At 44.4% G+C, this 15,893-nt stretch overlaps 1 protein-coding gene across 1 annotated transcript in view; it reads left to right on the forward strand.

Moving 5' to 3' along the window:
• KCNJ10 (potassium inwardly rectifying channel subfamily J member 10) overlaps window positions 1-14,724 on the forward strand; it is a 35,351-nt gene extending 20,627 nt beyond the window's left edge. The window contains exon 2 of the mRNA XM_004390204.2: window positions 12,605-14,724. Within this exon, the coding sequence (XP_004390261.1) occupies window positions 12,605-13,741 (1,137 nt within the window). The 3' untranslated portion in view covers window positions 13,742-14,724. The remainder of the gene's footprint in view (window positions 1-12,604) is intronic.
• The last annotated feature ends 1,169 nt before the right edge of the window (window positions 14,725-15,893 follow it).

Below are 15,893 nucleotides of genomic sequence, written 5' to 3' on the forward strand. Positions count from 1 at the left end.
ATGCACAATTCAGTGACATCGATTACATTCTTCCAGTTGTGCTGCTATTCTCACTTTAGATGAAGGTTTACAGAACAAAATAGTTTCTCATTAAACAGTTTGTAAATTTTTCTACAGAGTACCTTCTGGCACATTGGTGCATGCCCTAGTTTGAGAAGTGTGGAACCAATACAACCTCTTTACTTCACAATTAAGGAAATAAACGCCTGAGAGGTTTAGTGACTTGCTCAAGGTCTCAGCTAGTCAGTGGCAGAGTTAAGCTTGGCACCTAAGTCTTTTGCTTCCCTGTCCAGCACACCTTCCACCAGACAATGTGGCCCCTTATTTCTTGACAGAGTCTTAGACATCCTTGTGCCTGATTCTGTCCTCCATATCCAGAATACTATGCATGAACGTGGACCTTGCTCAGCCATCTAGGATACGTGTGGGCTTAGAGATCAGCCTGGCCCCAAGTACTGAGGCTGACAGTGCTCAAAACCGCCCTGTCTGTGTACTGGGCTCTCTTCAACATGGAGCACTCGAGCATGATTGACAGACACTGTGACAGAGAGTGAGCTGGTCCTATAATTCCCTATTTCTATCCACCTATTTACTTATCTGTACCCAACAAGTGATTGGTTCAGGAATACCTTCAAGCCTAAAATAATTGGATCAGTTAATAGCTATAAGGGGTACTCCTCTATCTTCCTTCAAACTGCCTCCCTTTCTGATTCCATTTCCAAATCTTTAACCCATGGGGTCACCATGAGTTGGAATAGACTTAAGGGCAACGAAGTTGTTTAAGGAGGCCTGGTGGCACAATGGTTAAGTGCTCAGCTGCTAACCAAAAGGTTGGCAATTTGAATTCACCCAGTAGCTCTGCAGGAGGAAAGACCCAGAGATCTGTTTCCATTAAGATTACATCCAAGAAAACCCTATGGGACAGTTCTACAGTTAGTCCCCGACTTACGATGCGTTCCCATTCCAACAGCTCCGTCGTAAGTTGGTTCTGATGTAAGTTCGAATACCTCACTTTTCTTTTAGTTTTCCTTATTATTGCCTTTTATTAACAATATCTTTATAAATCTGATCTTTATTTGTCTTTGGGGGTTAGTGTGAGAATGATAACATCAACAAATTACCCACTGCAACACTGTATGGCGTACATATTACTAAAATGTACCAAAAAAAATAAAGGATGGTTGTAAGTGTGGTTTGTCATAACTCAAATTCATCCTAAATTGGGGACAACCTGTATCCTGTCACACGGGGTCACTGTGTTGGAAATCAACTGGACAACACCTAACAACAACAAATCAGTAGGTTTTTTTTTTTTTTTTTCTAGAGTAGAGAAGAAGGGAAATTAGGAGGCTTAGGGAGAGACGGGAAAACAGGAGAAAAAAAATGTGATAAAGAATTTGAAGGTGAGAGTGTGATTAGATGGATAGCATTCTTCCATATCACCATCTTCAAAAATCAGATACAGACAGCTGGAGAAATTATGAGAAGAGAGGACAACCCAAACAGAGGTGTGGGGAACAAAAAGACAAAGAGGAAGGTGAAGAGCAGGAGAGAAAGGAGGGGCATTTTAGTAAGAGCCAAGATGAAATACAAGGGTGGGGGCAAACAGGGCAGCACAGCTGATAGGAGAGATGGGAAGAAAGTTGGGAGGAAAGTCCGAGAGAAGGAAATGGGATGAATAAAGACATGATGCAAAACTAGGGATAGAAACACACAATAAAGCAATCACAAAAGAAGAGTAATGCCTTCAAACATCAGCATGGACTGCACACTGGATATCACTGCTGGGTAGTTTTCACACCAGATTGGCTCCTGCTAACCTCCCTGCATGCTCTGCGAGTCACCTTCTCTGACTGTTGAGGGTTGAATTTGCTCAGTGAAGGCAAATTCACCCTAGTATTAACCTGAAGCTGCAGTGGAAAGGACTTTGGAATCCAGTTAGAACTAGGTACAAATTCCAGTTCTGCTATTTATAAGTTGTATCACCTGGGACTCTCTGAACTTTAGTTTCTTCATCAGTAATTATGAAGATAATAGGATCTGTTGCAAAGATGAAATGTGAAGTGTTAGTCTAGAATAGCAAGCCCTGGTGGCACGGTGGTTAAGAGCTTGGCTGCTAACCAACAGGTCAGCAGTTCGAATCCACAAGCTGCTCCCTGGAAACCCTATGGGGCAGTTCTACTCTGTCCTGCAGGGTCTCTGTAAGTTGGAATTGACTCAACAGCAATGGGGTTTGGGTTAAGAACAGGCATTCAATAAATGAGAGTCCTCCCCACCCCATCTGTCTCCTTCCATTTTCCTGAACCAAACAATGTTGTTGTTGTTAGGTGCCATTGAGTCAGTTCCGACTAATAGTGACCCTGTAGGACAGAGTAGAATTGCCCCATAGGGTTTCTAAGGAGCAGCTGGTGGATTTGAACTGCCGACCTTTTGGTTCGCAGTCAAGCTCTTAACCACCATGCCACCAGGGCTCCAAAGCTTTACGTTGGCTGGGAAATGATCACCTAATGGCTCTATGAAAGATGCCCAGCAGGCTAGGTCACCATGTAGGAAGAGACCAAGGCTCTGCATCTGATCCCTCTGGGAGCTGTGGCTGTTCCCCCTCATCCTAGTGACCCAAATTTTAAAGTTTAAAATGAAGCTGGCCACAAAGCAGGAGGGTGTTGACGGATCAGAGCACACCATCGTTTTTCCAATTTGTCCTACTAAGATCCTTTATATGCTCCCAACACTTCAACCACAATGAGTGGCTCCTTACTCCCTGGCTGGCCCTGGATTTCCTCGATGTTATGCCTTTGGCTCATACTGCTTTCTTCCCTGGAAGGGCCTTCTCCCTGGCCCCATAGCCCCCCAGTCTCCAAGGGACCAAATTCTGCTTATTCTTCAGGCCCTGCTCCAATGCCACCTTTCTCTATAAAATCTGCCCTGAGTGAGGCAATGAGGTATAGAGGAAAAAGCTCAACTTCTGGTTATTATTTACTAAGTATGTTTCCTGATCTAAGGGGGATAACATCCTTAAAGGGTTTTTTAGAGGAATTCTATGAGTTGACAAAAACATCTTAGCCCAGTGCCTCATGCTTAATAGGCGCTCAATAATACACGTTATTTACCTTCTCAGTCCTGATTCCTTGAGCTAGGTGCCACCGCTCCCTTCAAAAACTCCCCTAGCACTTTGTTGATACCTCTTCTACGGCACCCATCACCTCATGTACCTCATGTCTGTCTTACGGCTGCCTCGTTTATTAGATTGTAAGGTCTTCAACGGCAGAAATCTATATCTGATTCACCTCCATAATTCCAGTGCCGTGTCTAGAATCTGGCACACAGTAGATGCTGAGAAAAAGGCTTATTGTATGAATGCATGAAAACACAATTCAAACTCCATGGCTCCTCCTATGTGGAGGGCAACATCATTACAGATGAAACACGTGATATGCTTGCATATATATTAGGGTTGATAATTAGTTATCTAAGGAGCCCTGGTGGTGCAATGGTTAAATGTTCAGCTGCTAACGAAAAGGTCAGCAGTTTCTCCAGGGGAGAAAAGACCTGGAGATTTGCTCCCAGAAAAATTTTCAGCCTATGATTGAATGGACATGGGGAATCAGGGGCGGAAAGGAGGAGTGTGCTGTCACAGAATGGGGTGAGCAATCAGGGTCACATGACAATGTATGTATAAAATTTTGTATGAGAGACTAACTTGAAATATAAACTTCATTTAGACTACAGCAATAAAAAAAAATCTGGACTTAAAAAAAAATTTTCAGCCTAGGAAACCCTGTGGGGCTGTTCTACTCTGTCCTATAGGTTGTTATAAGTTGGAATTGACTCAACGGCACATGAGAACAAAAACAATTAGTTATTGGAGTTTCTACATGTATAAGGAGAAAGAGAAAACACCAGAAAAGAAAACATAAGCAAGAAGGAGGAGTGAGATGGCCCTAAAGTCAGAGGCTCTGGACCAGAGTGAAGTTCCATTTGTCCTACTCAGGACAAGAGCTTCCACATCTCCTCAGCCCTGCTGTAGGAGAGAGTTCATTTCTGATTCACTGAGATTGGCCCCTATGGCTGGAGTGGGTCGGGAGTCCCTTTCTATATGCAAATTAACTACTTGGAGTACAGGACTGTTACCATAGGTCAGTAACCCCCAGCTACTCATTCATAGCTCATAAAATACGTCTTGAGCACCTACTATATGCCATACACTAAGCTAGTTTTTAGGGTAACCAAGATATATTATGCCTGGATCCTTCTTTCAATAGCTTATTTGTAGTAGAAGACAAATGATAGGCCACGTACAAAGCGATGTACCATAAAAGATGTTGTTGTTAGGTGCTGTTGAATTGGTTCCAACTCATAGCGACCCTATAGGACAGAGTACAACTGCCCCATAAGGTTTCCAAGAAGCAGCTGGTGGATTCAAACCGCTGACCTTTTGGTTAGCAGCCTGAGCTCTTAACCACTGTATCACCAGGGTTCCATAAAAGGTGTTGGTGGATATATACAGACATATATGAAAACTCAGAAAAGGGAGATATTACTTATGACCATGGGGATTAGAGAAGACTTCATGGGAGAAGGGCCACTAGAATTGGGCTCTGAAAGGTAACAGTTGGATATGTAGAGGTAAGAGAAAGGGGAGGCCAGGAAGAGGGAGGAGCATAAACAGTCACGTGAAGGGAGGAAAGCATGTGGTGGGTAAAGAGAGCAGGGAATATTGGCTTGCCTGAGGCTTGTCATAGGAGAGAAGTGGTAGGAAAAAAGGCTGGAAAGGAGGTTTAGAAGTAGACCATGGAAGGCGTTATATGTCAGACTAAGTTTGGCCTTTTTTCAATAATGAGGAGACATTACCATGTTTTGGGGCTGGGGAAGGCATTGAGGCAGTTGCAGTGTGACGAGAAGGAGATGGGCTTGGGAGACAGAGTGCCTGAGCATGAGTTCAGTTCCACAGTTTACCGAGTCACATCATCTCTCTGAACCTCAGTTTCCTCATTCATAAAATAACGATTACAATCTTAATTCCCCATAGGAATGCCCTGAAAATAAAATGTGAAAGTGCTTTGTAAAGTACTAGATAAATGTTGGTTCATTGATTCGTGATCAGGGGTATAATTGAGGAAGAGTAATCCAGTAGCAGTGTAGGAAGGATTTGAGGAGAGAAAGAATGGAGATAGGAGATGAGTATGAGGCTTATGCAGTGATTCAGCCAAAGTATTAAAGATACGAAGTAAGACAGTAAGATGAAGGGGAGGAGACACAAGTAATAAATCCATAGCAGGTGGCATTAGATGAATGTTGAGATGAAGGAGGAAGAGTTTGAGGTGATCCCAAAACTTTCAGTGTGGGTAACTGGGAGGATGATGGCACCATCAACTAGGGACCAAAGAGGAGGAGTAGTGTCTTAGTTATCTAGTGATGCTATAACAGAAATACCACAAGTGGATGGCTTTAACAAAGAGAAATTTATTTTCTCACAGTCTAGCAGGCTACAAGTCCAAATTCAGAGCATCAGCTCCAGGAGAAGGATTTCTCTCTCTCTCGAGGAAGGTCCTTGTGATGCATCAGTTTTCCCTTGGTCTGGGAGCATCTCAGCACAGGAACCTCAGGTCCAAAGGACACGCTCTGCTCTCTGCACTGCTCTCTTGGTGGCGTGAGCTTCCTGTGTCTCTCTGCTTACTTCTCTCTCTTATATCTCAAAAGAGATTGGCTTAAGACACTATCTAATCTTGTAGACCTCATCAATATAACCGCTGCTAATCCATCTTATTACAGCATAGCGATAGCATTTACAACACATAGGGAAATCACATCAGATGATAAAATGGTAGACAATCATACAATACTGGGAATCATGACCTAGCCAAGTTGACAGATATTTTTGGGGGACACAGTTCAAACCATGACAAGCAGGTAGAAGAAGAAAGAGGATTTGTTAATATTTGCAAATAAATGCATTTGAAGTACTGGCAGTAAACAGAGGTATCGACTGTTATAATTCTGATTCTTAGGATCCCAAAACTTTTCAGTCAAATTGTTTTTGCCACGGAGAAAACATAGAAAGCTCTTTCCTCAGGGTCCCCCCCTTGCCCTTCCATCCTCACAGGCTTTGGGAGAATGTGCACGGCTTTTACCTGCCCCCTCCACCTGCTGCCCCTGGGAGGGGGCTGAAGCAATCTTTCTAGTCCCCTAATTTAGCACAGTCACTCCAATGCCCCATAACTACCTACAAGGCTCATTCTCTCTCCCCACCCTCCTGCAAAGGGGACACCTGACCCAGAGGAGAGCTGGGACCGATGTCCTGGGGCTTTTTTTCTCCCACCTTTTGGAAGAGGTATTTTTAAACATCTGTAGCATTAATGAAGCCTGGTAAACTTGGGTCCCCTCGCATGCCACCAAGACTCTGCCTGAAGGTCTCCATAAACTAAGGATCTCCTGTGAGGTACTCCAAGGCTGCAGCCCTCACTGGGGCCTTAGCTATCCAAATTGGGCTTTTAGTTGTTTATTTACTCAGTCTTTCTTAACAAACTCTACTAGGCACTGGGGAAACTGATGAAAGTCAAAGTCCTTGGCCTTTTAAATTAAGAGCTCATGGATGGTAAACAAACCATTTCAAAGCATTATGATGTTTTGAAATAGGAACACACACAAGACCACGTTCGTAAACCCATACTGGGGTGGAGTGGCGGGGGGCAGAGAAGATGAACTATTTTTCTGAGAGCACCAGGAAAAGCTTCAAAGGGGGTAACTAACACTTGAGCTAAGTTTTGAAAGAAGCAGGAAGTCATCAGGTAGGCACAGAGCAGGGCAGTGGAAAAGTAGGTCCAAAGGTAGAAAAGAATGAAACCAAGAGGCTCTTTACAGGGCTAGAGTCGGGGGTACCTGTGGAGGATTGTCAAGAGTAAAGCAAAGAAGTAGGCGAAGACCAAATCATGAAGGGCCCTGAATGCTATGCTAAGGGGCTTGTAGTTTATCCTAAAGGCAGTGGGGAGCCGTAGATCAATTTTGGTCATGATGATCACAAGAGCAGTGTCGTTACCCAAGAAAGGCTTTGATAAATACATTCATTCTGGGGAATCAATGCTCTCAGATAAAGAAAGCTAGCTCTAGGTAGTGCTACAGAGCTGAAGCAGTAAGTGGGAATGGTATTTTCTGAGGGAACATGCTGGACATCACTGCAGATATGGCCAGACTTTGTTTTAGGGAAAGAACCACCGTTAGTTCAAGTCTTAGAGGAGATAAAATGGATATCTCTTTTCACCACTCAGAGGCTGGTCTTGTCTTCAGAATTCTGGTAACTGGCTGGGACTGTTTTGGGGAAATAGCACCCTCTAGAGGAAAGAGTGCATGTGTTTTGGGTGGGGCAGCAACAAACCATTCCGAGATCTCTGGCCTGCTTCCTTCCCTGAGGGCCTGGCCAGCTTTGGGGTGGAGTGATCCACTTCTGACTCTGACCACCATGGAGAACAAAGCTGCCTGCCTGTGGGAGGTGGCACAATGGCCGGGAGGAGCAGATAACAGCGGGAGGTGGCAGATATAAAGGCTGGCAACCGCAAGCAAAACAGCCGGAGGCGGCAATCACAACAGCCAGAGGCAGCGAAGAGGCTAGCCAGTAGCCAAAATCTCCAGTGTCTATGAATACACACCCTGAGCACTGAACTCTGGAGGCTCCAGGCTCTGTCTTCTCTGTCTCAGCTGTGATCCTCTGTACAGGGTGCTACAGAGGCAACTCCTGGGGCTATGAGACCCAGGAGAATGAACCTGTGGTACACAGAAGCAGCTGCTACAATTAAAAAGTTCTGAACCAGGATCCAGAAGACCTGGGTTCTGGTCCCAACTCTACTGGCCTGCTTGGGCCAAATCTCTCTGAGCCTTAGTTTCTAATGATGCCTTTCCTACATAGAAGGATCAACATATTTTATAAACTGTAATACTATAGCCCTGGTGGCGCAGTGGTTAAGAGCTTGGCTGCTAACCAAAAAGTCGGCAGTTTGAATCCACCAGCCGCTCCTTGGTAACCCTATGGGGCAGTTCTACTCTGTTCCATAGGGTTGCTATGAGTCAGAATTGACTGATGGCAACAGCTTTGGTTTTTTGGTTAAAGTGACATATAATCATAGACTATTATTTTGGGAGCAATAAGCAAGGCTTTCCTTGGGCCGTCAGCACACACAAAGCCTTGGACTTGATGAAGGGTCCCTGACTGGCACCATAAAACATGTGGAGGTAGGAGTGGGGAGGAGGAGGTAGGCATCCTGATCCTCCGTGAATGTAGACAGAAGCTTAGAGACAATCGTTCAATTCCCATCCAAAAGTTAAATCTCCATTATAGAATCTCTGCAAAGTGCTTGTCCAACCTATCCTCGAACACCTCCAGGGACAGGGCACTCTCCACCTCTCAAGAAGCTCTTCTTACCTTTAGGCAGTTCTGATTGTTACAATGCTCTTTGTAACATCAGTCTGGAATCTTCTCCCTGTAGTTTGAACTCACTAGTCCTGGCTGTTCCTCCTGGGACTCAAAGAACAAGTCCAAACCCTCTTTCACATGACAGCCTTTCTAACTAAATATTTGCACACAGCCATCATGTCCCTGATGGTACCCTTCTGACTAAAACTTCCCCATTTCCTTCGACTATTTCTTATATGATCTGGTTCTGAATCCTGATTGTTCCTTGATACTTAATACTGCAGATATGGGATAAGAGAGCAGAGTAGAATCAACCACTTCCTTATCTAGATACTTCAGTTCAACTAGTTTATGATTGCATTGCTTTTTTGGCAACCAAAACCCATTGATAAGGCCTACTAGATTTTTTTCTGCTAAAATGCTTATATCTTTTTCATTGTATGCTTGCTAAATTACGTCTTCCCAATCCAGAACTTCTTCAGGTAATTTTTGGACCCAATATGCAACCCAACATTTATCCTTTTTGTTAGATTTGGCCTTTTATATCTTAATTCTGCCCCAGCCCTTACTTTTGCAATCCATCCCAGCTTTGGGTCATGTACACAATCAATGGCCATATAGTTTTTAATAAACTTAATCTTAAGTACATCAAATAGAACAAGGTGAAAGGTAAAGTTCTCTAGTACATCATTAGGAAACTGATTTCAGGCTATCATGATCCACTCACCAGTACCACTGATTTTTTTAAGTTACTTAATTAGATTAGCATTCTCTTCATTTTTATCTATCTTATCTCCAAAGATATTAAGAGATCTTGTCAAAAGTCCTGCTGAAGCTTTGATGCACTTTATTGCAGCTTGCTGGTTTGCCAATTTAGTAACTGTCATAGAAGGAAATTAGGTTTGATGTAACTTGTTCTTAGTAAACCTATGTTGTTATTGTTGTTGTTAGGTGCCGTCGAGTTGGTTCCAACTCATATTGACCCTACGTACAACAGAATGAAACACTGGCCGGTCCTGCACCATCCTCACAATCGTTGCTATATTTGAACCCACTGTTGCAGCCACTGTGTCAGTCCATCTTGTTGAGGGTCTTTCTCTTTTTTTTGCTGACCCTTTGCTTTACCAAGCATGATGTCCTTTTCCAGGGACCGGTCCCTCCTGACAACATGTCCAGGCTCTGTATTCTCATTCTCAGCTGTGATCTTCTAAACAGGGTACTACAGAGGCAATTCCTGAGAGCATGAAACCCATGAGAATGAACTGGGGTACCCAGAAGCAGTTGTGTATCAAAGTACATGAGATGAAGTCTCACCATCCTCACTTGTAAGGAGCATTCTGGCTGTACTTCTTCCAAAACAGATTTGTTCATTCTTCTGGAAGTTCATCGTATAGTCAATACTCTTCACCAACACTGTAATTCAAAGGCATCAGTTCTTCTTCAGTCTTCCTTATTCATTGTCCAGCTTTTGCATGCATATAAGGCGATTAAAATACCATGGCTTAGGTCAGGTGCACCTTAGTCCTCAGGGTGACATCTTTGCTTTTTAACACTTTAAAGAGGTCTTTTGCAGCAGATTTGCCCAATGCAATACACAGTTTTATTTCTTGACTGCTGCTTCCATGGGTGTTGACTGTGGATCCAAGTAAAATAAATCCTTGACAACTTCAATATTTTCTCCGTTTATCATGATGTTGCTTATTGGTCCAGCTGTGAGGATTTTTGTTTTCTTTGTGTTAAGGTGTAATCCATACTGAAGACTGTAGTCTTTGATCTTCATCAGTAAAGTGCTTCAAATCCTCTTCACTTTCAGCAAGCAAGGTTGTGTCATCTGCATAATGCAGGTTGTTAATGAGTCTTCCTCCAATCCTAATGCCATGTTCTTCTTCATATAGTCCAGCTCCTTGGATTATTTGCTCAGCACACAGATTGAATAAGTATGGTGAAAGGATACAACCGTGACGCACACCTTTCTTGATTTTAAACCATGCAACATTCCCTTGTTCTGTTCAAACGACTGCCTCTTGGTCTGTGTACAATTGTGTGTAATTGTGCTCATGTGGAAACTGGACAGTAAACCCGTGTTGGATCTTATGGATCACTGCCTTTCCCCCACCCTTCCCAAGTACTCACAATCTTAATACCTCATTCTAGAATCTTGCCTACGACCAATATCTTACCTGTTTGCAGGTAGTTTGTGAAATGTACTTCATTTTTTCTTTTAAAAATCAAAATTATGTTCACCCATCTCCAACCTTCCAGCACTTCTTCCGTTCTCTAATAGTTCTTCAAAGTATCTTATAGGGGTTTCATATCTTCTTTTCAAGAGTTTGAGGATCAAATGAGAAGGCATGCTGATGCGTATAATTTTAAAATAGTATATAGATGCAAGCATTTATTATTATTATTACTATAACTGAGTATTGAATAAGACTTTTCTTAGGCTCTAAATAAGAATTCTTCAAACTTCTGATTTGCAGTTTCCCTTTTGCTCCAAAGCAGCCAAAGACACTTGGGAGTGGGTGGCATCCAAGTCTAGCTGAGCAGTCTTACTTGGACAAAAGTTCCAAATGGGCTGGGGGCAGGTAAAATGGGCATCCTGGTTGCCTCTGAACATTCTTGGGACTTTCATCCACCGGTGATCTCCAACTCAGTGGCCACTTTGGTGGGTATATGGATGGACCCAACTGATTAAGAGTTTTCCAGGGGACAAGGCCCTGGGGAAGATAGGGTAGGGGGGCAGTGTGCAGAAGAAGAAAATGAATGGTTCAGACTTCTTGGAATGGAGAATATGACGAACTCTCTTCTCCAAGAAGGGACAAACTCCCCTTCCCAGAAGATCTGGCGGTCAGACCAAGCCAAGGGTTCAAGTGATTAAAATTCTTTCTCTACTGGAAAAGTACTCGTTGGGCAGGGGTGCCAGGCACCTTGTAGTAAGTGAACTGTCTCATGTTTCAGTGCCTTGTCCCACTTTCTACTATCAGGACAAATAGAATCCTGAATTTGAGCCTGCGCAAACATAGCCACCCACTAATGTACACTCCTAACTCTCCTACTTCACTCGGTCAAGACAATTTTGCCACCTACAATCTGGCATTTCTCCCAGTCCTTGGGAAATTGGCCCAGGGCTGCCAGGAAGCTTCAGCAAGTTGTTTCTCCCCCACCATTGCTTATTTCTTTTTGTTCAGGTCCTGTCTGTGCCCTTCCCAACATCATCCCACCCCAGCCCAGACCAAATTTCCAAAAATGATGTGAACAGATAACAATAATAATAAATAGTGCTTGGATGATATAAATGCTGGCAATGGCAAGCACAACCGCCAGAGGCGGCAATCACAACAGCCAGGAGCAGCAAAGAGGCTAGCCAGTAGCCAAAATCCCCAGTGTCTATGAATACATAGCCTTAGCACTGAGCTCTGGAAGCTCCAGGCTCTATCTTCTTGTCTCAGCTGTGATCCTCTATACAGGGTACTACAGAAGCAACTCCTGAGAGTATGAGACCCATGAGAATGAACCTGGGGTACACAGAAGCAGTTGCTATGATTAAAATGTTCTGGACCAGGAGCCAGAAGACTTGGGTTGGAGATGTCTCAAAAGAGTAGAAAAACGGGAAGTTTCTGCTATTTTCCAGTCAGATGAATATCTTAGTATCACTACTGTATATTGATGAGTGACAGAGAACAGGGAGGGAATGGAGAAATTAAGGGTATATGTGTGTTAAGAGGGACTGGCTTGTAAGGATTTCAATGAAATAAGCTTTTCTTGTTGGTGCCATTCATGAGGGTGGGGAGGGATTCTATTTCAGAATTAGAGATCTTCACAGAACCGGTTTTGTGGTGAATGGACATCAGTAGAACTCTCTTTAGTCTCATCCCCACCTTTAAGGAACTGTGAACTTATTACTCCTTCTGTCTCTCCTCTTGTAAGTATTATAAATATTAGACTGCATTGCAATTATATGCTTACTAAACATGTGTCTCTCACTGGACTGAGTTCTTGGAGAGCAAAGATACCATTTTCATCTTTGACTTACTAGCACCTTGCATAGTGCCTGGTATATAGCAAGTGCTCAACAAATATCTGCTAATCAAAGAATAAGTGGCACCAAAATGGATGCTACTTCCTCCTATGCATTGGGTGGTGGCTAGAGTTGGCTTGATCTATGCAATAACATCCATTATGCTGTCTTGCTCCTTCTAGATGACATCCATTGCCAAGGTGTATTACAGTCAGACTACTCAGACAGAAAGCCAGCTCCTGATGGGCCCAGGGATACGACGGCGGAGAGTCCTGACAAAGGATGGTCGCAGCAACGTGAGGATGGAGCACATTACCGACAAGCACTTCCTCTACCTCAAAGACCTGTGGACAACCTTCATTGACATGCAGTGGCGCTACAAGCTTCTGCTATTCTCTGCAACCTTTGCAGGCACCTGGTTCCTCTTTGGTGTGGTGTGGTATCTGGTAGCTGTGGTCCATGGGGACCTGCTGGAGCTGGACCCTCCAGCCAACCATACCCCCTGTGTGGTACAGGTGCACACACTCACTGGGGCCTTCCTCTTCTCCCTGGAATCCCAGACCACCATTGGCTATGGCTTCCGTTACATCAGTGAGGAGTGTCCACTGGCTATTGTGCTTCTTATTGCCCAGCTGGTGCTCACCACCATTCTGGAGATCTTCATCACAGGTACCTTCTTGGCCAAGATTGCCCGGCCCAAGAAGCGGGCTGAGACCATCCGTTTCAGCCAGCATGCAGTTGTAGCCGTCCGCAATGGGAAGCCCTGCCTTATGATCCGAGTTGCCAATATGCGTAAGAGCCTCCTCATAGGCTGCCAGGTGACAGGCAAACTGCTTCAGACCCACCAGACCAAGGAGGGTGAGAACATCCGGCTAAACCAGGTCAATGTGACTTTCCAAGTAGACACGGCCTCTGACAGCCCCTTCCTCATTCTACCTCTTACCTTCTACCATGTGGTAGATGAGACCAGTCCCTTGAAAGATCTTCCCCTTCGCAGTGGTGAAGGTGACTTTGAGCTGGTGCTGATCCTAAGTGGGACAGTGGAGTCCACTAGTGCCACCTGCCAGGTGCGCACGTCTTACCTGCCAGAGGAGATCCTTTGGGGCTACGAATTCACACCTGCCATCTCGCTGTCAGCCAGCGGCAAATACATAGCTGACTTCAGCCTTTTTGATCAAGTTGTGAAAGTGGCCCCTCCAAGTGGCCTCCATGACAGCACCGTACGCTATGGAGACCCAGAAAAGCTCAAGTTGGAGGAGTCATTAAGGGAGCAAGCTGAGGAGGGCACTGCCCTTAGTGTGCGCATCAGCAACGTCTGATGCTGGATTCACACCTCCTCATCCCTCTGGTCTCTTTTCTTCTCTCTTCTGGCACCCTGGGTAAGGGATACTACCCAGGTTTACTGGAGAGCCCCAGAAGCACCCATCTTCCACTCCCTCTTCTTTAACCCTGCGGCCTGTGGGTAGTCTAGGCCTATTAGGGTTCAAGTTTTCCTTCCATTGTCCTCCTTCGCCTCCCCCTTACCTTCCACCCCAACACACACACACCCCTCCCTTAAGCCAGGATAGGGGAAGAAGACGGAGGATTAGGCTGAAGTGGCTTAGAAGGCCTCAGCCATGCCTGGAGACTCACATTAGGAGGACCACGCAGTTGGATGGATAGATTTCCCCTGGCCACCATCAGAAAGTTTGTTGACTTGAGACTGGGGCCCTCTCCCTTCTACCTTCCTACGTAGCAAATTCCCTAAGGCAAGATGCTCTCTGACCGTTATTTTGGGGTCTGTGCCTTCAGAAATAGAAGAATGTGGAATCAATTTATCCTGGAGTCTCTACCAACCTCTGTTGAAAGAAGCCAGGGTTTTTCATGGCACAGTTACGTCCATTTTAGCTTCGATCATAACCTAGGACCTTGGTCACCACAATTTTCTCCCCTAGTTTCTCAAGTGGACTCTCCCTTAGGATACTTAATTCTCTCATTGATGCCTTTGTTTCTACAGAATTGGGATTGATCTGAGAAACACAGGACACAGATATGACCACCACTGATGCCCAACTGAAAACTAGATCCACAGGGCAGATTTCCTAAGGAAGTTAAACCAACCCCACCAAGTGGGATGCAGCGGTGTCACTAGAGGGGTGCGGCGTGTGTGGACCTCACTGGGTGACAATGTCAGAGTAGGTGACACCAAAATGACTGTCTATAAAACTATCGCTGTAGTTGTAACAACAAAAACATTTTCGCAAACCCAGCTTACATGCATCAATATACCTACAAGGCTAAAACCCTATGCTAATTTATTTTTTGAACCATCTAACGTGCTCCAGTCAGAGCTCTCATTATTACCCGGTTACAATGATGCTTCAGATTACGTGGTTTTGTCTGCACGTGCTACAAGCATGTGCTGCTGCTTTCGTTGCTGCCAGTGTTTTTATAGTCACTGATTTTGTCAAATTTTTTGGTATTTCAGCTACAATACTGTGGTAATTAGTATCTGTGAACCTATATCAATAACTTTTTTGAGAAAGTAGTAGTAATTAAAGGAGAAGAAGGAGTGCTATACAGGAATTACAAATCACGAGTTAACAGTACAGAAAACATTACTAAGGATTCTGTACGGTCTAGTATGGGGGGAGGTCCATGGGGGTAGGAGGTGACACCATGAGTTACCACACTGGGTGACATCAGCCCTAGTGATGCACTGGTGGGATGAGTAAATTCTCAGATCCCCAGTCTGCTGTACAGAGCCTTTGGGAAGCAGTGATGCTTTGTTAAGGTTTGGGCAGAAGCAGAACTCTGTGGCCAGCAGTCCCTAATCTCCCTGTTACCCTCCTGGTGCCCTCTGAAAAGTGCCAGTTATTTCATTAGGTAATGCTGGGAGGGAAGGAAATTATACCTTCTGATCAAATAACCACAGTCTCCCTTAGCCACTCCTGAGACTTGGTATAAAATGATGGAAATCAGTCTTGTCTCTACTCTCCTTTGCCATGAGGCAGTTTGAGGCAAGTTAAAAAGCACAATTAAGACTCTTAAACCATTCCTTGTTCCCTGGTGGGGACTGACCCAGATGGTCAGGGAAGGGTTTATGGGCACTGGGACTTTCTCTGAAGTCCCAAATCTCAAGAGCACTTTCTGGTCTCATTTAGGTACCAAGGAACCCCCACGAAGCGGTCTGGCATATAGTTTCTGAATGAATCAAGTGGCAAATGATGTGAGCTGGACTCAGCCAATTAGGTTACAAGCCATACACTTGATAGAATATGTACGTGCATCCGTATGCACAGCCTTGCAGAGAAATCCATAAAATTTTGAGGCTGGACCCATGGTCACCACCTGCTATAACTGCACAAGGTCCTCTTACATTGATCTCTCCTTGAACTCAACTAATTATCTTGAAAATGAAGACCCTTCAGTCTCTACCTACTGTAAGCCCCACCATTACTCCCTAGTTCTCATGAAAACAAGAACCAGAAA

Source organism: Trichechus manatus, unplaced genomic scaffold (genome assembly GCF_000243295.1).
Source record: "Trichechus manatus latirostris isolate Lorelei unplaced genomic scaffold, TriManLat1.0 scaffold00288, whole genome shotgun sequence".
In the NCBI taxonomy this organism is placed as follows: domain Eukaryota; kingdom Metazoa; phylum Chordata; class Mammalia; order Sirenia; family Trichechidae; genus Trichechus; species Trichechus manatus.